The 19,242-nt window shown below is 69.6% G+C and overlaps 2 protein-coding genes across 4 annotated transcripts; both read left to right on the top strand.

Annotated features, from left to right (window-relative positions):
* The first annotated feature begins 99 nt into the window (after nucleotides 1-99).
* GHDC (GH3 domain containing) lies at nucleotides 100-3,733 on the top strand. Its single transcript, XM_049800718.1, has 8 exons — nucleotides 100-359; nucleotides 453-583; nucleotides 689-1,265; nucleotides 1,536-1,719; nucleotides 1,815-1,886; nucleotides 2,021-2,154; nucleotides 2,306-2,394; nucleotides 2,756-3,733. Exons 1-8 carry the CDS (start codon nucleotides 137-139, stop codon nucleotides 2,954-2,956), a joined length of 1,611 nt encoding a protein of 536 aa, XP_049656675.1. The 5' UTR covers nucleotides 100-136; the 3' UTR covers nucleotides 2,957-3,733.
* Nucleotides 3,734-5,261: 1,528 nt separating this feature from the next.
* LOC126038671 (inactive phospholipase C-like protein 2) lies at nucleotides 5,262-18,237 on the top strand. Of its 3 annotated transcripts, none has more exons than XM_049800701.1 (6): nucleotides 5,262-5,447; nucleotides 11,548-14,037; nucleotides 14,257-14,460; nucleotides 15,008-15,083; nucleotides 16,961-17,070; nucleotides 17,307-18,237. In XM_049800701.1, exons 1-6 carry the CDS (start codon nucleotides 5,262-5,264, stop codon nucleotides 17,490-17,492), a joined length of 3,252 nt encoding a protein of 1,083 aa, XP_049656658.1. In that variant the 3' UTR covers nucleotides 17,493-18,237. The 3 variants fall into 3 exon arrangements, with proteins under 3 accessions (XP_049656658.1, XP_049656660.1, XP_049656659.1); XM_049800703.1 differs by lacking the exon at nucleotides 5,262-5,447 and adding an exon at nucleotides 10,818-10,933; XM_049800702.1 differs by lacking the exon at nucleotides 5,262-5,447 and adding an exon at nucleotides 10,991-11,229.
* The last annotated feature ends 1,005 nt before the right edge of the window (nucleotides 18,238-19,242 follow it).

Here is a 19,242-nt window from a genome sequence, read left to right as displayed (position 1 = left end):
GAGAAAATGAAAATAAAAATAAAGGCGGAGCTGACGGCGGCGCCGGTCGCGGTCATTCCCCGTCATTTCTGCCGGAGGCGGAATAGCCGCGGGGGGGTCCCGGGGCCTTGCTCGGGGCGGCGGCGGGCGCCCCGGGATGCTGCCGGCGGTGGCCGTGGCGGTGGCCGTGGCGGTGGTCGTGGTCGTGGCCGTGGCCGTGGCGCTGCCCGCCGCCCCCGCGCTGCGGCACCGGCTGTCCCGCTCCGCGCTGCGCCGGGCCGCGGGCTGGTACCGGCGGCGGCTGGAGCTGCTGGGCAGCGAGGTGCGGCTCAGCCAGGAGCGGCGGCTGCGGCGGCTGCTGCCCGCCGGCACGGAGCGCGGTGAGAAGGGGGGGGGGGGCGGCGGGGATGGGAGGGGGGGGCGGGCGTGGTGTCCCGGGGGTCGCCCCGCTCAGCCCGCGTCTCTCTCGGCAGGCTCGGAGGCTTTCCGGGAGCGTCACCCCCTGGGACAGAGCTGCCCCGAAGGGGCGCCGGGGAGGCAGGTCCCCCCGCTGCGCCCCTGGGCTTTGCTCCGCAGCTGCTGGGGCACCGACCCCCCTCTGCAGGTACGGGGGGGGGGGGGGGGGCGACGGGGCAGGGAGGGGACCACGGGCACCCCACCGCACCTCCGCCCGGGTCTGCCCCACTGACCCCCGCCTCTTCCCGCGCAGGGGTCCCTGCTCTACCTGGATGCCCTCGGCACCGCCTTCCCGCAGGCCCTGGCCCCCTGGGGCACGGCCCTGCTCTCCTGGGCGCCCGGCCGCCCCCTCGCCCCGGCGGGCTGGCCCCTGCCCACCCTGTACTGCACCCCGGCCGAGGCGGGCGCCCTGCCCTCGCGGGCCGCCGCTCTGCGGGTGCAGCTGCTCTTTGCCCTTCAGGAGCGGGCCCTGCGGGTGCTGGAGGCCGGGCTGGCCGCCGAGCTGCACGACGCGCTGGCAGCCCTGCGCGCCGGCTGGCCCGAGCTGGCCCAGGACCTGGCGCTGGGCAGGCTGAGCCCCCAGCCCGGGCTGCCCGAGGACGCGCGGGCCCGGCTGCAGGCGCTGCTGGCCCCCGACGCCGCCCGGGCGGCCGAGCTCCGGGCCGAGTGCGCCCGCGGCTTCGAGGGCATCGTGCAGCGCCTGTGGCCGCAGCTGGAGGTGGTGGTGGTGGGGACGGCACACGGCACGGAGCAGCTCTACTGCGATGCCCTCCACCAGGCCGACTGCAAGGGGCTGCCGTTCTACTGCCCCTTCTACTGGGCGGCAGGAGGTGAGTGTCCCCGGCGTGGGGCTGTCCCCATGGTCTGGCCTGGGTGCACGGTGGGAACCGCAGCTGTACGGCAGCACCAACTCCCCCTGCCCCCGCAGGCATGGGTGCATCCCTGTGCCACATCCCTCCCTGGAGACCTGCCTGCTCTCCAAAGCCGGCTCTGTCCTGGCACCGGCTGAGAAGTCCCCCTTGGAGGGGGGTGAGGCTGCGTGGGGCAGAGATGGGAGGGTCTGGGGGGGCTCATGCTGACACACGCTGCACTCTGCCCAGCCCTCCTCGGTGTGAACCTGTGGCCGGAGGAGCCCGCGCCCCGATTCCTGCTGTGCCCTGACTGGGCTTTCTATGAGTTCCTGCCCTGCCCGGCCGAGGAGGAGCCACGGACGGTGCTGCTGGGCGAGCTCTGGGAGGGCCGCGAGTATGGGCTGGTCCTGACGGCCTGGCCGGGAGAGTACAGGTGCCTACTCGCTGCTGCGGTGGTCTGGGGGGCACATCTGCCCCAGCCCCACGTGCCTGGCACCGGTCCCCCTCATGGTCCCCCTGCCCACACAGGTGCCGTGCCGGGGAGGTGCTGAGGGTGACTGGCTTCCACAAGCAGTGCCCCGTGGTGGAGCCCGTGCGCAGGTGAGGACACCCCAGCTCCCGCCCCTCACCTTGGGGGGCTGTGTGGGGGGACCCTGTGCTGGGCAGGATCCGGATGGGATGGTGCCGGTGGCACCCCTGGCACAGGGCACCCACCCCGGCCCCCTGCACCGCAGGGAGAGCCAGGCCCTGAGCGTGCGGGGCGAGAGCATCCCCGAGGAGCGGTTCTACCGGAGCCTGTGCCGCGCCGTGGGCATGTGGCCGGGTGCTCGCCTGGTTGACTACGTCTGCGTGGAGAGCGCCCTGCTGGGTGAGTCCCCCGCAAAGCTGCCCGAGTCTCCCCAAAAGCGCTGCCCGGAGCTCTGCTGGCCCTCCTGCACCCTGCTCGGCCCTGGGTTGCCTGCGCCCAGCGGGGCTGGGGGCCGCGGGCAGCTTTAACGTGCTCGCCGGTGCCGCTGCAGGCGCCTCCTCGGGGGCCTGCGCCCCCCACTACGAGGTGTTCGTGGAGCTGCGGGGCCTGCGGGACCTGTCGGAGGGGCAGCGCTACAAGGTGAGGGGGACGCGGGCTCTGCTCCGGGGCAGGCCACCGCAGGCAGGCAGGCAGGCAGGCAGGGCCCGCTGCCTGCACCCGCTGCCTGCACCCGCTGCCTGCACCCGCTGCCTGCACCCTGCCCGCCGGGCGGGCGGGGCGGCCGCAGCCACGCGGTGGCGGTGCTGGCGCGGCAGCCTCTGCGCGGCCGGGATGCTTCGCTGCGGGGGCTGCGGGGGGATGGCTGGGGGGCACGGGCAGAGCCCGGCCCTGCCCGGCGGGGGCAGCTGCAGCCGCCGGAGGGGCCCCGGGCACGGCGGCGGCGGCTGGGCTGGGCCAGCCGCTGTCGGACCGGCGCGGGCAGCCTGCCCTCTCTCTGCAGCTGGACCAGTGTCTCCAGGAGGATTTCCCCATCTATAAGTCCTTCCGCTTCAAGGGCAGCATCGGGCCCCTGCGCCTGCACCTGGTGGGGGTCGGGGGCTTCGCCCGGCTGCGGGAGGCGCTGGGCTCCCCCCTCCCCATGCCCAGGGTCCTGCGGGAGGAGCGGCTGCTGCAGCTTATCCAGAGCACCGTCATCTCCTAGGGCAGCCCGGGGGACCCGCAGCCCTCCCGCCCCTGGGGTTCGCTTGGCGTGCGCCCGCCGGGGACGGAGCGGGGCCGAGTCCCTGGTGGGGGGCGAGGGTGCCCAGCCCCGGCGGGTTTGGCTGAGCGGAGAGGATGGAATCGGCGAGCTCGGCTTTGCCGGGCACCGGTGGGGCATCGCGCTCGGTGCCGCCCGCAGGGATGGAGCAGGACGTGCAGCACACCCCAACCCCGGCACCGGCCCCAGGCACTTCGCCAGGCTGTTTCGGGTGCAGGGTGGGACCGCGGGCGCTTGTGAGTGTCACGGGGGCAGCTGGGTCCGGCTCGCCCCGCTCTGCTGAGTGGGTGCCTATGCCTTACCTGAGGGACGCCTCGGCCATTACAGCCCATGGCTGGTGTCGGGGGGACAGCGGAAAACCTCCCCAGGAGCAGGAGGAGCTGCGGAGCTTCAGGCCCGTGCAGGAGCTCAGCTCATCCCTGTGCTGAGCTCTGGGGCCCTGTGGCATTTTGTCCCCTGGCAGGGACACTGTGGGCAGGGCACAGGGTAGCCGGTGGTGGCTGGTGCCAGCTTCTGCGGAGCAGCCTCTCCATTGGGCTCCAGTGCACATCCGCTGGTTTAGGAAACAATAAGCTCCAGCAAGGGCTGCTTTTAATGTTTAAAAAAACAGAAGCGAAATAAAGGAGGATTAGCTCTCAAAAATAAATAAAGGGAGCGCTCCGGGATTGATTTTTTAATACTATTATTTTTAATCCTCATTAAAGACGTTTCTTGATGACAGCCCTGACTGCTCTGGTAGTTGAGAAGTTGCTGTAATTTCCTCGGGGTCCTGGGGAAGGGGCAGCCATGAATATTTAACCAGTTCAGCATCTGGCCGGGGCTCTGGGAGCATCTGGCCATTTGTGTCTTTGAGGCATGAATGTACCAGGTGGGAGGGACCGGTCTTTTCCCCTCCTGCTTGTTGAGGTTTATTTTGAGGGCTAGTGAGCCACGGTGCTTGGGGAAACTGCTGTGTGGGCAGCTGCTGCCCAGGGTGGGGGCAAGCCAGGCCGCTGGCAGAAGACAATGTCTTGAACAAGATCCACACAAAGCATCTGCCCCAGTGCAGCCAAAACCTCTGCCAGGGATGGAAACCGGGCTAAGGCCCCTTCCCCCCATCCCTGCCAGAAAAATAGCCTGGAGCAAAATTCCTGGTGCAAGTAGGGGAGAAGCAGTGCCTGCGGCTGGTGGGGTGTCTGCGGCTGGGAGGGGGATGCCTGGGGGGGGGGGCATGAGCCTGTATTGCTGCTGGCACGGTGGGGACACGGGTGCTGGGCCAGCTGGCATTGGGGGGTGCCTGGCCCCGGCATGGTATGGGCTGGGGTTTAGTAGGGAGAGGAGTGGGTGGTGGCCCGATAAAGGCCGGGGTCATGAAACCGGGCTTGGGGGGGGGGGGGGGGCTCCCGAGCAGCCCTGCGCTGGCAGAGACCCGTGCAACTGGATCCAGCCCAGAGAGCCCGGGGGGCTGCTGGGCCCGCCGCCTGTGCCACACACGCCACGCAGGTGCCTGCACCCCGGGCGAGCACAGCCCTTCCCAGCGGCCCAGCAGTGACCCGGCGCCCCAGAAAAAGCCTCGAGCCCCCCGCCCGGGAGAGCTGCGCTGGCCCAGGGCTTCACCTGGCAGCTCTAGTTGCCCCCTGCCCCTGCCTGGGCGCTGACCCCGCTGGGGGCTGCAGGCCTGGTGTGTGGGGGGGTGTGGTGTGTGCCCCGCTGGGCAGGGCCAGGCTGCGGGGTCCAGGCTCGGTTTGGGTGCCGGGCTGCAGGGTGCAAGGTCGATTTGAGTGGCAGGCTGCAGGGTGCAGGCTTGTTTTGGGTGCCAGGCTGCAGGGTGCCAGGCTGCAGGGTGTGGGCTGGGTTTGGGTGCCAGGCTGCAGGCTCGTTTCGGGTACCAGGCTGCAGGGCGTGGGCTGGCTGGGGGTGCCCGGCTGCAGGGTGCGGGCTTGGCCGGGGTCCCACCGCCGGCACGGGGCGGCCGCCGGGCCCGGGCGCTGCGGCGCTGGGCGGAGGCCGGGGGGGCCCCGGCGGCGGGAGGTGCCCGGTGCCCGTCCCCGCTCTCCGCCGTTGCGGCCCGGGGCGGGGGGGGCGCGCCGTCCCCATCCCCGTCCCCGTCCGCGTCCCCGCCCCCGGCCCGGCCCGTCCCCTCCTCCCGGCCGCGCCGCCTCCCGCCCGCTCCGCCACTGAGCCCGCAGCAGCGGCGGCGGCGGCGGCGGGCGCAGGCTCCGGGGGCGCCCGGGGCCCCGCGGCGGCCGCTGCCCTGAGGCCGCGGGGGATGGCGGAGGGGCCCCGGGGCGCCCCGCCGCCGGGCTCGCCCCGCCCCGCCGCGCCGCTGCCCAACGGGCCCCGCGGCGGCGGCGGCGGCGGCGGCAGCCCCGGCTCGGGCTCGGGCAGCAGCAGCCGCGAGGACTCGGCGGAGCGGAGCCCCGCGCCCGCCGCGCCCCGGGCCAGCATCATGAAGGTGAGAGCCCCGCACCCCGGTCCGGCCCCTCCCGCCCTCCCCTCCCCGCCCCGGAGCGGGCTCCGGGGCCCCCCGGGACCGGCGCCGCCCGGCACCTGCGCAGGGCTCGGGGGGGGGGGGGCGCCGAGCCGTGCCCCCTCCGCGGGAGCTGCGCGTCCCCCGGCCCCGGAGCCGGCGGGCACCGGCCCCGCCAGCCCGCGATGCCCGCCGCGCCCGCCGCCCCCCCCGGGCTCCCGCCGCGCCCGGCCGGCCGCTGCCTGCGCCCGTGGGGCGGGTTCGCGGAGCCGTGGGGCAGCTGCGGCCCCCCCCCCCCCCTCCCGGTTCGGTGCCCGGGGGTTGCCTGCCCCACCGGGCGCGGGGTTTGCCCCCTGCCCGTGGCACCGGGCTCCTCTCCGGGTGGCTGGCCCGGCGTCCCCTCACCCTGCCCGGCACCGTGGGTCCCCAAGGGCAAAGCCTGGCTCGGGCTTCGTGTGCTGCCGGGCCAGGCCTGTCCTCTCTGCGTGGCCGCGGAGTGCCCCGTCCAGCCGCCGCTCTTCCCGTGGGTCCCCTGCACGGCCACGCTGCTCCTGCCGTGGGAGTCACAGCGCAGCATCGCCCCATCCTGCTCAGGGCACCCATGGGTGCCGGTGAGGAGGCGCCTGCTCCTGGCTCCCAAGCGCCTTCCGTTTTCCCGTGCTCCCTCCTGCAAAGTCGCGGAGCCTTGGGCCCAGCCTGACCAGCTCCTGACTGACACCTCCCTGGAGCTGTGCCGTGGCCAGGCAGGGGTACTGGTGGGGCCGTGAGGGACGGTCTCTGGGGGTCTCCCACACGAGTGGGCATTGGACACATGCGTGCTTTCCTAAATGAGCCCCCCTAATTGCACTTAGGCCAGTGGTGCTCGCTGACACAATAGGTCGCGTCCGCCTGGGACCCGCCTCTCCACTCCTGGCAACCTATTTTAAGCTGGGATTGCTCCGGTGCTATTAATATAACCTGTGTGGGGGCTGTTCCCGTGGTGCTGGCCCAGCCCTGGCCTTCTGCCCCCAGGACCCAGTCCTCTGGGCAGAGGTGTCGGCCCCTCCTCAGGGTGGCCGGAGAGACCCTGCGCCCCTGCCGGTGCCCGCCTGGGCTCCCGCTGCAAACTGTTGCAGGAGTGGCAGGGCTGTGCCCCACATGGTGATGGCAAGGAGACCTCCTGGTGCTCCTGTGCAGCCAGAGGCCAGTGCGCCGGCTGTGCACAGTTTCCCTGGGGACCTCGCCAGGGTCTCTTGTTCCTCCCGGGTCTGGACAGCACGCCTCCTCACCGCTCTCTGCCCAGGGACCGGCCATGGGCACAGTGGGCTGAAGGTGAACCTCTCACTTGCCCCCGGGCTGGGTGCATCCCCTGTCAGGGCCATGCGTCCCTGTGGGATTTGGCCTCACGTGAAGGTCGGGTGGCCCAGGGCCAGTGCTGATAGGGGAGGGTGCTGGTGCTGGAGGAGGTCAGGGGCGGACGGTGTCCCCAGCCTGTGCTGATCCATCATGCATCTCCGAGTCCATCCAGAGCCTGATCCTGCCCTGGTGCTGGAGGGCTACAGGTCCCAAATCCTGCAGCTGTGAGTTCCCCAGGCTGAGCCTGTCTGTGCCCCAGGACCCTGGCCATGCTGAGCCCCTCCATGGGCTGAGGCTGGCAGGCAAGGGACGGTGGGCAGACATGCTGCCTGTGGGACCATGTGGGCACCGGCCGCCCACACCGTGCTCCTGCCCACACTGTGCTCCTCCTGCCCTCGCCTGTTCAGAGGCAGCGAGCGGTCCTGCTGCTTCCCAGTGCAGCATTCCTGTGTCTGAGCAGGGACAGAGGACAGAGCAGGTCCCTCCTGTCCCCCATCAGCCCCTCCAGCACCATCGGCTGAGACCCCTCTGTGCCCAGGCTCTCCCCGCTGGGGGATCAGCTTGGACCAGCTCTGCACAGCGGCTGGGGAGAGGGTCCATGGGGATCCCTGGCAGGTCTGGGGCCCAACCAGCCCCAGCAGGAGCTGGGGAGCAGCTGCCCAACCACAAATCCCTAGGAGATGCTGAGGCTGTTCCTCTGCTGTGGGCTCTGCAGCAGCTTTGCTGTCCCCCTGCATGGTGGTGGGTGGGAGTCAGGGGCTGTGCCCGCTGCTCGGCCATGGTGCAGGTACGGGGGTTGTGGGGCAGGGAGGGGGGTACAAACAAGACACGGGCAGCGGGGCAGCAGGCTGGGCAGGGGCTGGCTGCTGATGAAGTGGAGGAACATGTAGGAAGAGCTGCCGGCTCTGTTATTTTTTGGGATTTCCAGAAAAGGCTGGAGGAGTGAATCTGAAAGTGAGACTCACCGGCTGTGCTGGGGCAGGGGGAGCTTGGGGCCGGCCATGCTGGGCAGCAGCAGAGCCAGCCCCATGCGGCCTCCCCCTGCCCTGGCTAGAGGACCTGCTTTCTTCCCAGGCTGGAAGTGGAAGGGGCTGGAGGTCCGGTGGGCTGGGAGGATGCTGGAGAGGGACTGGGGGAGTACTGGATCTGTCCCTCCCTGCTTGCAGGAGGTGACCCTTCCCCAGTGCCCCGCTGTCCTATCCCCTGCTCCCCATCTCCATCCCATGCCAGCCCCAGGAGCTGTGCGGTGCCTCTGCTCCGGGCTCCGGCTCCATGGCCCCTCGCTGGGTAGCGGCAGCTGGTGCCGCGGGGAGTGGATGTGTCACTCGCTATCTTGGCAGGGAACAAATGACGGTAGAAAAGCCCTGGCTGTGCCTGGCCTCCCACTGCCTCCGCTCCGGTGCTGCTGGCTGCTGCTGCCTGCCTGCACCCTTGCTCGTGCTGCCCAGCCTGGGATGGGGGCAGTGGGAAGACCCAGGACCTGGGGAAACCAGCTGCGGTTGAGTCACGTCACAGCCACGCTGGGGAACAGCCCCGTCCCCTGGGTGAAACGCGTCCCCACTGCACGCCTCGTGGCCAGGAGAAGGGTTCCACTGCCGGGGCAGTAGAGCCGCGGTTGGGCTGAGATGCCTCAGCCCCAGAGGCTTTCAGTTCCTCTGTCTCCTGCAGTCATGAGCTGCTGTGCGGCAGGGACCCCCCCGGCCAGGCCTCGGGGGATAACGGGAAGGGAGGGGCGGCCGATGAGCCCTTCCCCATCCCTGCACTTGGGAGCGGGTTGCTTGGCCGGGTAACAACGGCGGTCACGTGGCGGCTGAGATTAGGGCTGCTGCGCTTGCCAGGGCACTAATCATGGGAGGTAATTGGCTGAAGAGGTGCTTAGGACATGCTGCAGAGCTGGGCAGGGTGCGGGCAGCTGGGTTCAGACATGCCCTCTGTGCCCAGCCAGATGCCCGTGCTCACCATTGGCATCGTGGTCGGCATTGGCATCATGGTCGGCGTGTCTTCCCTCTGCAGAGCCGGGCTATGTGGGTGCGATGTGTGTGGCAGCGCTGGCAAGAGCCCTGCCTGCTTGCTGCCAGCTTGGCGGCACAGCGAGTGGGATGCCCTGCTCCTGCCGGAGCCCTGCCCTGTGACCGGGGATGCTCTGTGCTCCTGTGGCCATGGGCGCCACGTCCTCCCGCCTCCGCTGCTGGCCTACTTATCCCCTTATGGAGCTCTGCAGCCCGGCTGCCTGCACCACTCCTGCCCGCACCTCGTGGAGCACTTAGTGGGGTGTCCCCAGGGTCGAAGCCTGCCTGGAAAGCGCCTGTGTAAGGGGCTGCCAGGGAGCAGCAGCTTTTCCCTGCCAGCCCCCAGTCCGGGGGGAGAAGCTGGCAGGCGGCTGCGGGCAGGAGGCCCCGTGCAGCTGCTGCCACCGGCTCGCTGGCCGCAAACACATTCGGCCGCAGCGAGGGCTGGGAGCTCCTGGAACGGGGCGACAGCAGCGCCCGCCAAGGTTCACCTGTGCAATTGGAGAGAGCAGAGCTCGTGTGCCACGGGCCACTCTCAGGTCTGTGCCGTGCATCTGCACCCCAAAGCACTGCAGCAGGCACCTCCAGTCCTTCCCAAGTCTGGGGAGAGGTGGGGGGATGCAGGGACGGGATTCAGGTTTTTGCCCTGAGCCGGGGTGGCACAGGATCCGATGGGGCTGGTGCCAGAGGGGTGGGTCTGGCTGCCTGCGGTGGGTGCAGCTGGAGGCAGGTCCCTGGGCGCTGGGTGCACACAGGCCCCCCGCCCGTGTTTCCTTTCCGGATGGATTTCCTGTTTTCGGCTGTGGGGCCCGGTGCAGAGCCGCCCAGGGTGGGGTGTGCCGGGGCGGGGAACGGGTCCGCAGAGGTGTGAGGGTCCTGCCTGGGGCAGGAGGGGGCTGTGCTCGGTGCTGGCCATTGCCCCGTGGTGGGGCAAGGGCCAGGGCTGCCCATCAGTGGGGTGCTCAGGTTGCTGCTCGCAGGAAGCATCCCGGCAGGTCTGCCAACAGCGAGTCCTTCCCCGTGGGGCTGGCCAATGGGGTGACCTGCCGCTGAGCCCCCCCTGCCGACTGGGGCTGACTGGGGTCCTGCACGGTGGCCCCCAGCAGCCGGGTCCCTGGCTCAGCCCTGGGAGTGATTGTCCCAGCTGGATGGTGAGGCTCCGGGGGATGCTGTGCATCACCACCCTGCTGCCCAGGGAGGCTGCAGAGGGGAGGGGGCAGCTGCTGCTGGCCGGGGGGCCCGGGAGCCGTCTGAGCAGGGGACACCCCCCCAGGAGCTGGCTGTCACGGAGGCAGGGTCCTGGCACTCGGCCGGCTCCCAGGAGCAATCTGGCAGTGAGAGGATGCAAACAGCTCCTGCATCCGAGCTGGGGGAAATAGCCCCTGTGCCAGGCTGAGCGGCGTCTGCCATTGCCAGCGGGCAGCGAGGCCGAGGAGGAATGGTGCTGCTACCCGCCGACTGCCCCCTTACCCGGGAAGGCATCTCTGGGACAGCAGGATCCAGCCGGCTCTGACGTGGGGCTGAGGGCTGGGGCCGGTTCCCCCTTCCCCGGGACTTTGTGTGCTGGGCACCCCCGGGGGAGCTGGCCAGCTGCCTGCATCACCCATCCCAATTACCCTTGGGCTGGGGCTGCCTGGCCCCGCAAGGGCAGATCCAGACCCTTTGGGGTCAGGCATGGGGATGTTCCTGCCTGCTCTGCAGCCCCCCTGTCCAGGAGGTGTGGATGCTCTTGGGGCACCAGAGGGGACAACCCCTCACCCCCAACCTGGGCAGCTGGGCAGGACCTGCCTCTGCTGGAGACACCACCAGATTAGAGGTGACTCACCATAATCTTGAAGGAGTGGATTAAATCTGCTCCTGCTGCACTACTTAATGAAATCCATCCCATAATATGCTCATGGCCCTGCTGTTCCCCCTCATCCCTTGCCCCCTCCAGTCCCTTGGCAGCAGGGTCCTCCTTCCCTGCCGAGGGGCAGGGCTGGCGCAGGCGTACGGGCAGAGTGCAGGCATGGGGTGCAGGCAGCAGACAGCCTGGACCCACTGTGACCCCAGCCAGGCAGCAGCAGCCACGGGCTCTGCGGGACCGGGCTGCGGGCCGTGCTCGTCCCCAGCGTGTGGCACTTGCAGGTGGCCGTCCTGCGCCGCTCCCTGGCAGACAGAGTGGGGGGGTCTGGCTGGGGGCCCCCAGGAGCAGCTCTGCCCGGGCATCGCCTCGGGGCACCCCAGGCATCCTTGCACCCTGGTGCCCAGGGTCGGTGCCTGGGGTGCAGGGGAAGGCATGAGGGGCCATGGCGTGTGCCTCTCTGCAGGGATGGGGCCGCTGTGGGCAGCCTGGTCCTGCTGGGCGCCTGTTTTCCTCCGGTGTCCCCGGGCTGGGGAGACGGGGACTTCTGGGCTGCCTGTGCACGGCCGTGCCTCCAACAGTGAGTGAGCAGTGGGGAAGGATCCGGCTCAGGGCCGGGAGCAGGAAGGAAGGAAGGAAGGAAAGCAGAGTTAAAATAAGCCAGGCAGCGAGCTGTGGGGGAGGCCAGGGCTGGAGCCAGCTCCCAGCCTCCGGGGAGAGGGTCGGACCAGGGCGGACTGGGCTTCGCATGGCACTGGGACACCCTGGGGTGCTGCACTGTGCATTGGGGCTGGAGTAGGGACTGTGTGTGGCAGGAGGGCACTGGGAGCTGGCAGGGTGCACGCTGCCGGCCCCGTCCCGTCCCTGACGGCTGTGGCCCCTTCTCCCACCTTGGCAGGATGGCTCCCGGCAGCGGCCGCCACAGAAGAAGAAGACGGTGTCCTTCAGCACCATGCCCAACGACCGCAAGATCAACAGCACGGCTGCCTGCATCTCCTTCATGCTGGAGGGCTGCGAGCTGAAGAAGGTGCGCTCCAACTCCCGCATGTACAGCCGCTTCTTCGTGCTGGACGCTGACATGCGCTCCGTGCGCTGGGAGCCCTCCAAGAAGGACTCGGAGAAGGCCAAGATCGAGATCAAGTCGGTCAAAGAGGTGCGTGTGGGCAAGAAGACGCCCGTCCTGCGCAGCAATGGCCTCTCCGACCAGTTCCCAGATGAGTGCGCCTTCTCAATCATCTACGGAGACAACTATGAGTCCCTGGACCTGGTGGCCAGCTCGGCCGATGTGGTGAGCGCCTGGGTGATGGGGCTCCGGTACCTGGTGTCCTACGGGAAGCACACCCCTGAGGCGCCCGGGACTGGCCACCCCAGCCTCCGGACCTCCTGGATCTCCTCCGTCTTTGACCTTGCCGACCTGGAGAAGTCTGGCCGCATCCCTGTGTCCCGGGCCGTGCAGCTGATCAAAGCGCTCAACCCGGGCATGAAGACCTCCACCATCGAGCTAAAATTCAAGGAGCTGCAGAAGGCCAGCGAGCGTCCTGGTGCGGAGGTGGCCTGCGACCTCTTCGTGGAGGTGTACTGCGAGCTCTGCACCCGCCCCGAGATCTTCTTCCTGCTGGTGCAGTTCTCCAGCAACAAGGAGTACCTGGGTCTGAAGGACCTGCTGATGTTCCTGGAGGTGGAGCAGGGCATGGAGGGGGTGACGGAGGAGAAGTGCTTGGAGATCGTCAGCAAGTACGAGCCCTCCAAGGAGGGCCGGGAGAAGGGCTACCTGGCCATCGACGGCTTCACGCGCTACCTGCTCTCCGCCGACTGCTCCATCTTCGACCCGCAGCACCGCAAGGTGTGCCAGGACATGGCGCAGCCCCTCTCCCACTACTACATCAGCTCTGCCCACAGCGCCTGCCTGCTGGAGGACAACTTCTGGGGCCGCTCAGACATCAGCGGCTACATCAGCGCCCTGGGCCTGGGCTGCCGCAGCATCGAGCTGGTGCTGTGGGACGGCCCCGAGGGCGAGCCCGTGGTCTACACCAGCCCCTCGGCTGCCTCCTGCGTGCCCTTCCGCGCCGTGGTGGGGCTGATCGACCAGCACGCCTTCACCGCCTCTGCTTACCCCCTCATCCTCTGCCTGGTGGTGCGCTGCTCGGCCGCCCAGCAGCGCCTCGCCGCCCAGTGCCTGCGCAAGACGCTGGGGGAGAAGCTGTACCTGGAGCCCCCCAACCCTGCCGCATCCTACCTGCCCTCTCCGGAGCAGCTCAAGGGCCGCATCCTCATCAAGGGCAAGAAGCTGCCGCCCGGCTGCGAGGACAGCGAGGGGGAGGTGTCGGACGAGGAGGAAGGCTGGGAGCTGGCGCGGCGGCTGGGCCAGGAGGACCGGGAGACGCTGGAGGGAGGTGGCCCACGGCGGGTGCGCCTCAGCCGGGAGCTCTCGGAGCTGGTGAGCCTCTGCCAGGCTGTCCCCTTCCAGGACTTCGAGAGCTCGCGGCGCGGGCAGCGCTACTGGGAGATGTGCTCCTTCAGTGAGGTGGAGGCGGGACGCTTCGCCAACGAGTGCCCAGCCGAGCTGGTGAGCTACAACAAGCGGTTCCTCTCCCGTGTCTACCCCAGCCCCATGCGCATCGACGCCAGCAACATGAACCCCCAGGACTTCTGGAAGTGCGGCTGCCAGATGGTGGCCATGAACTACCAGACGCCAGGGCTCATGATGGACCTGAACACAGGCTGGTTCCGGCAGAACGGGGCCTGTGGCTACGTCCTCCGCCCCGCCATCATGCGGGAGGAGGTCTCCTACTTCAGTGCCAACGCCAAGGACTCCTTGCCCGGGGTGTCTGCCCAGCTCCTGCACCTCAAGGTCATCAGCGGGCAGAATCTGCCCAAGCCCAAGGGCTCGGGGGCCAAGGGGGAGGTGGTGGAGCCCTATGTCTGTGCCGAGATCCACGGCATCCCGGCCGACTGCGCCGAGCACCGCACCAAGACGGCCCTGCAGAGCGGGGACAACCCCGTCTTTGACGAGAGCCTGGAGTTCCAGATCAACCTGCCGGAGCTGGCCGTCTTGCGCTTCGTCGTGCTGGACGACGACTACATCGGGGATGAGTTCATCGCCCAGTACACCATCCCCTTCGAGTGCCTGCAGCCAGGCTACCGCCACGTCCCCCTCCAGTCCCTGGCCGGGGAGCCCCTGCCCCACGCCACCCTCTTCGTGCACGTGGCCATCACCGACCGTCGCGGCGGGGGCAAGGGGCACCGTCGGGGGCTGGCGGGGCGCCGGGGCCGCCGGGTGCGGGAGTACACCTCCACCAAGGCCACTGGCATCAAGGCCATCGATGAGGTCTTCCGGACAGCCACCCAGCCACTGCGGGAGGCCACTGACCTGCGGGAGAACGTGCAGGTATGGACTCTGTGGAGGCACCGGGGGACCTGGTTTCTGCGGGGGAGGACGGGGCCGGACCATGAGCGGTGGGGAGCCCGGGTGTCCCCCCTCTTCCTGGGTACGCGGGCAAGGAGCTTCATCTGGAGGAGAGAGCCAGGGGAAACGGGGATGTTCCCGGCAGGGAGGATCTTGGGGGCCCTCCCAGGCTGAGCCCCTGATGCCGGTCTCTGCCCGCAGAACGCGCTGGTCTCCTTCAAGGAGCTCTGTGGGCTGACGCCCGCCGCCAACATGAAGCAGTGCATCCTGACGGTGGCCGCGTGGCTGCTGCACAGCGACAGCGCGCCCAGCGTCACCCTCAACCTGGCAGAGCAGTACCCCCCCATGGAGGCCCAGGGCCCCATCCCGGACCTGCTGCGCAAGGTCCTCACTGCCTACGAGACGGTAAGCGCCATCCTGCCGGGGCTTGGCTCCTCACGGGGATGAGCTGTGGGGCCAGTGGTACCGGGACCACCGCCCTGCCCAGGGTGGGGGACCCCGAGCTCGCTGCACCCATCCCACTGCAGGGAGACGCTGGCGGGGGGCTGTGTGGAGGGCTCCCCAGGGAGGAGTCTTGTCGAGGCGCAGGCTCGCCCAGCTGGGTACAAGCCCTGGGACCCCGCAGCCCCGTCCCCCTGCCCGCGCTGCCTGCACCCTGTGCCAGGGCCGGCTGGCGGGGCGTCCTGCGGTCCCGCCTGGCGGGAGAAATCCCATTAATAGCCACAGCCGGAGCTGCTTCCTTCCTTTGTGTTGGAGGGAGACCTGGCCGCCGGCCAGGCGCTGGTCACACCGCACCTGGCTGTGCGCGGCGAGGCGAGGAGGGCCAGACCTCAGCCACCGCGCTGGGGCGAGGGGCAGCCCCTGCCCAAGCCTCTTGGCCTCCTCCGCTCTGCTAGGGGGGGTGCGTGGGGCTGGGGGGCTGCCCAGCTCCTCACGCTGCCCCTCTCCCCAGATGATCCAGACCAGCCGGACGCTGATCGAGTCCGCTGACGCAGTGTACGGCAAGCTCATCCAGGCACAGCAGGCAGGTGGGTCCCAGGTGGGCAGGCCCAGCCCCGGCGATGCTCCGGGATGCAGACCCGGGCACGTCCCTGGGGGTGTGGGGGTGCCATGTCTCTGCACTGGGCTGGGGGCACGTGTACCCGCAGGGCTGGGTTCGGGGGGTCTGGCACCAGGCTCTGGACCGGGGCGTGGGCACAGCCAAGCGTGCCGGCTTTTTTGGCCGTGCGCTTGCATGCCTGTGGTGTGTGACGGAGGGCGAGACGTGCGTGTCTGCACCCTGGGCGGGTGGGTGCCAGGGCCGGAGTTCAGCGGCAGAGCAGCCAGGGCCAGCCGGCCATGAGAGAGTGATTTCCAGCTGGGGTGGCCCTGAGCCCGGCTCTGCGGTTTTCCCGTGTCCCAACAGCGCGGGGTGGGCATGGGAGGGTGCCGGGTGCCACTGGGGTGCTGGGGCGTGGAGCTGCCTGTGCTGGGGCAGGGTGCTGGGCAGGTGGGCTGCAGGGGCTGTGCTGGAGAGAGGGAGGGGAGTGGAGGAGGCTGATGAGGAAGCGGGGAAGAGTCATTAGCTGCCAAACGCCAGAATATAATTAGCACCAGAAATAACAGACTGGGCTGACGGTAGAAGTGGCAACTGAATGTTACGACTTCCAAGACACATGGCCGAACCCACACAGGCAGGTGCTGCTGCCTGCCTGCCCCGGTCCTCCCCCCATCCTGCCCCCACCCCGGCGGCTGCCCGGGACCCCCGGCCCTGCTCCAGGCACCGATGGCTGCATGGCCCCTCTGTGGGCTGGGGGCCCCCAAGGATAACCCCGGCCACCCCGGCTGCACGGGGGCTGCTGGCCCCGGGGCTCATGTGGGCTCCCTGCGGGGCTGGGCGAGCCGCCAGGAGCTGGAGGGGCCGGGGAGGAAGGAGGGGGTCCCGCTCTGCCACCCCCAGCCGGTACCAGCCTTGCTGCCAGCAGCCCTGTTTGTTCCCAGCCTGCGCGGCAGCCCGGAAATCTCCCCGAGCTCTTGGCTTTTGGCTGTGCCGCCGCTGCCAGCGCCGGGGAGATCGGCAGTGGCGGGGGGGGAGGCACGGGCTGTGGGGTTGGGGTGCGGGGCACGGGTGGGCTCTGCGCCCTCCTGTGCCCCTCTGGCTGTGGGAGCCCTGCTGCTGTGCTGGGGGGTGTGTGTCGTGGGGCAGAGGGGCTCTGGGGCGTGCGGCCACTGCTGCTGCCTCTGCCCGGTGGGAGGCAGCGGTTCGGGGGCTGCAACCCCCACTCCCATGCCCAGCGTGCTGCCCATCCCTGCTTTCGCCCCAGCTGCGCTGCAGACAAGCCCCTGCGGTGCTGGCCCGGCCCGTGCCCAGCTGGGGGGTGCTGCGGGGTCCAGGGAGGTGCCGGCTGCAGGCGGGGGTGCGGGGCTGGGGGCGTGCTGATTGACAACGTGTGGGCGAGCAGGCTTGCGTGGGAGCCCTCGTGTGGGCCCGGAGCCGGTGCTGCGTCAGGAGGGGTAAATATAGCACCCGCTCACGAGGACGTCACGCGGTGCGCAGCGCGGGAGCCCACGCTCCGGTGGGGGGGGCCCGGTGGCCCCGCTCTGAGCCCCCCTGGCTGAGCTACGGTGTGCAAGAGCCATGCCTCTGCCTGGGGTACTGGCTGCCCTTCCGGACCCCACAGCCTCCAGGGCCCAAAACCACCAAGGGCTGGACCGAGCGCGATGCCGGGGTGGTGGTGGCTCCGTCGGCCCATCGTTCCCAGCACGGAGTGGGTTTGGGGCTGCTGGGGCAGCGGGGAGCCCACCCAGCATGCATCCCCATGCCGGGCGAAGGGCATCTCTCTGTCTCAGTCCCTGTCCATGCGGGCAGCGGCCGTCCTCGTGCAGGTGGCCCTGCGCCCACTGAGCGACGCTCCCATCTGCGCAGGCATGGACTTCCACAAGGAACTGCACCGCATCGAGGCCAAGGAGGGGCTGCGGGGACGCAAGCTGCAGAAAGCGCTGGAGAGCTTCGCCTGGAACATCACTGTCCTGAAGGTGAGGGGCGAGGGCTGTGCGGCCCCCTCCCCACCCTGCCGACCTGCACCTGGGGGATGCTCCGTGAGCACCGGGGATGGCGTGGACCCATTCAGGGGGTCCAGGCGGTGCCCACACCCAGCGAGCCCCCATCCCAGGTGCTGGCCGGCGGGGCAGCCCAGGCTCCGCGCAGGGGGTCCGGGCAGCCCGAGTGGCACAGCCCTGGGGCCGGCCCCTGATGCCCTCTCGCCGCACAGGGCCAGGCTGACCTCCTCAAGCATGCCAAGGCTGAGGCGCTGGACAACCTCTGGCAGATCCACAACGCGGGACAGTCCTGCGGCATCGGCAGGAACGGCTCGGCCTCGCCGGAGCCCTCCCGGCTACGCACCCCGCTGGAGCCCATCCCCGAGATGGAAGGAAGCGGCGACACGGCATCCTGCTGACCCCGGCCTGGGGCTCGGGGCCCCGGACAGAGCGCTCCCCTGCCCACGGGGGCCAGGACCAGGGAGCCCCAGCCTGCTGATGGATGGGCAGCTGCCTGCCCGCAGGCTCAGTGCGCGCGGAGGGATGTGTGCGGGGCTGGGTACCCGTGCTCTGTCGTGCCGAGAGGCTGCGGCGGGGACGAGTGGGGAGGTTGGGGAGGGGTGTCCCCGCTCCTGCTTGCCCTCCCCCACCCAGCTCCCAGGGCCTCATCCATCCCCCCCCACATCTGCTTCTGGAGCAAGCGCCCTGCTGCGGGGCCAGCGTGGATGCTGGCACCCCGGTGCCTGTGTGCATGTACCCCCAGCCTGCTGTGCCAGACTCCCCTTGTAAAAGCAGCCCCGGGGCTGGGCTCCTGCTCCCGTCCAGGGCCAGAAGTTTTGCCTTCGCCAGCCCTGGGGAAAACCTGCCTGGCGGGAAGGGTCCTGGCCAGTCCCAGTCCCCTCTCCACAGGGGAGCAGGTCTCTTCTCCTCCCTGGTGTGCCTGGGGCCCCTGCTGTGCAGAGGGGCCGGGAGGCTCTGGGTTGCAGTTGCTGGGGGAGCTGGGGGGCCGCTGGAGACCAGCCTGGGCAGCAGATGCGGCCTCTGGCATCAGGGAAACGTCGGAGCTCGTCCTCCAGGGCGCGGGGGTCCCGGCGCAAGCAATGGGTGAGGGGCGGTCTGGGGTCAGACCGGGGCTGTGGAGCATTATAAAGAGTGCGAGACCCACCATGGTGCCCTGCTGCTCCCTCTGCGTGCCTGGTTTGGGGCCAAGGTGGGGTGGGGTCACCAAAGGGGATAGAGGGTGGCACGGGGTACGGGGACCATGGCGGCATCATCCCTCCCATGGCACCAGCTGAGCGCAGGGTGACGGCTCCCCACGTCAAGGAGCCGTGCGGCTGCCTGGCACCCCTTTGTTCAGGGAAGTAATTAGCCTAATGGGGCCATGAGGAGTGGACCCGTGTGCTGCTGCTGTCGGGAGCAGGCCAGCGCCTCCCCAGTGCTGACCTTCAGCCCCTTTGTGCCAGCCTGGCCGCAGGGCCCGTGGGCAATTATGGCCTCATTAGTGCCATACGCCGGTGGCCACTGCGCCCAGCCGGTGAGCACCCACACAATGAGGAGCTGCAAATGAGGGGAAAGGCCTGGCTGGTCTCCGAGCTACCGGCCACAGCGCACCCGTGTCTCCCAGAGACCGGCTGCTCCCGCCTGGCCCCAACGGTATTTTTGGCACCGCTATTGTGCCAGGCCCTATAAAGTGGCGGCTGCGGTGGGTGGCACAGGGTGCTGTTCTCTTGGCTGCCTGGCAGGACATGCCCCAGCACTGCTCGGCTGCCTGAAGACCCCAGGAAGGATGGAGGTGCCCAGTGCCAAGGTGGGGCCGGGGTGCTGCAGCCCATTGGGTTGGGAGGACAGCGATGGGGAAGAGGTTAGGATGTGGGGCCAGAGCTCTGGGGGTGTCGGAGGGCCTGGCTGGTTCCTTGGGAAGTCCTGAGTGTGCAGCTCTGCCCCAGGGCTCCCCAGGTGTGGCCAGCAGCCGACTGGGGGGGCTCGGCCCCATGTGGGCTCCTTGGGAGGGAGTTGGGCACATGGTGCCTGTGGTGTTGAGCATGGGTGCTCTCACTGGTTGTCCTTTGGCACTTGGTGGTGAGGGGAGGGTGTTTGCCACAGCTGCCTTGTGCCGGAGCAGGGCAGGAGTGCCGGTGCGGGCACCAGCATCTGGCTGCTGGTCGGAGC

This window comes from Accipiter gentilis, chromosome 5 (genome assembly GCF_929443795.1).
Source record: "Accipiter gentilis chromosome 5, bAccGen1.1, whole genome shotgun sequence".
Lineage (NCBI taxonomy): Eukaryota > Metazoa > Chordata > Aves > Accipitriformes > Accipitridae > Astur > Astur gentilis.
The sequence above is the reverse complement of the archived record's forward strand: the minus strand, read 5'-3'. Positions and strand labels throughout refer to the sequence as shown.

Bases quoted from the DNA above. Each gene is read 5' to 3' on its own strand.
- GHDC (XM_049800718.1), top strand. From the start codon at position 137: ATGCTGCCGGCGGTGGCCGTGGCGGTGGCCGTGGCGGTGGTCGTGGTC. The intron at 360-452 runs GTGAGAAGGGGG...CTCTCTCGGCAG, and splicing joins GCCCGCCGGCACGGAGCGCG to GCTCGGAGGCTTTCCGGGAG. The intron at 1,266-1,535 runs GTGAGTGTCCCC...CACTCTGCCCAG, and splicing joins CTTCTACTGGGCGGCAGGAG to CCCTCCTCGGTGTGAACCTG.
- LOC126038671 (XM_049800701.1), top strand. From the start codon at position 5,262: ATGGCGGAGGGGCCCCGGGGCGCCCCGCCGCCGGGCTCGCCCCGCCCC. The intron at 5,448-11,547 runs GTGAGAGCCCCG...CCACCTTGGCAG, and splicing joins CCCGGGCCAGCATCATGAAG to GATGGCTCCCGGCAGCGGCC. The intron at 14,038-14,256 runs GTATGGACTCTG...CTCTGCCCGCAG, and splicing joins ACCTGCGGGAGAACGTGCAG to AACGCGCTGGTCTCCTTCAA.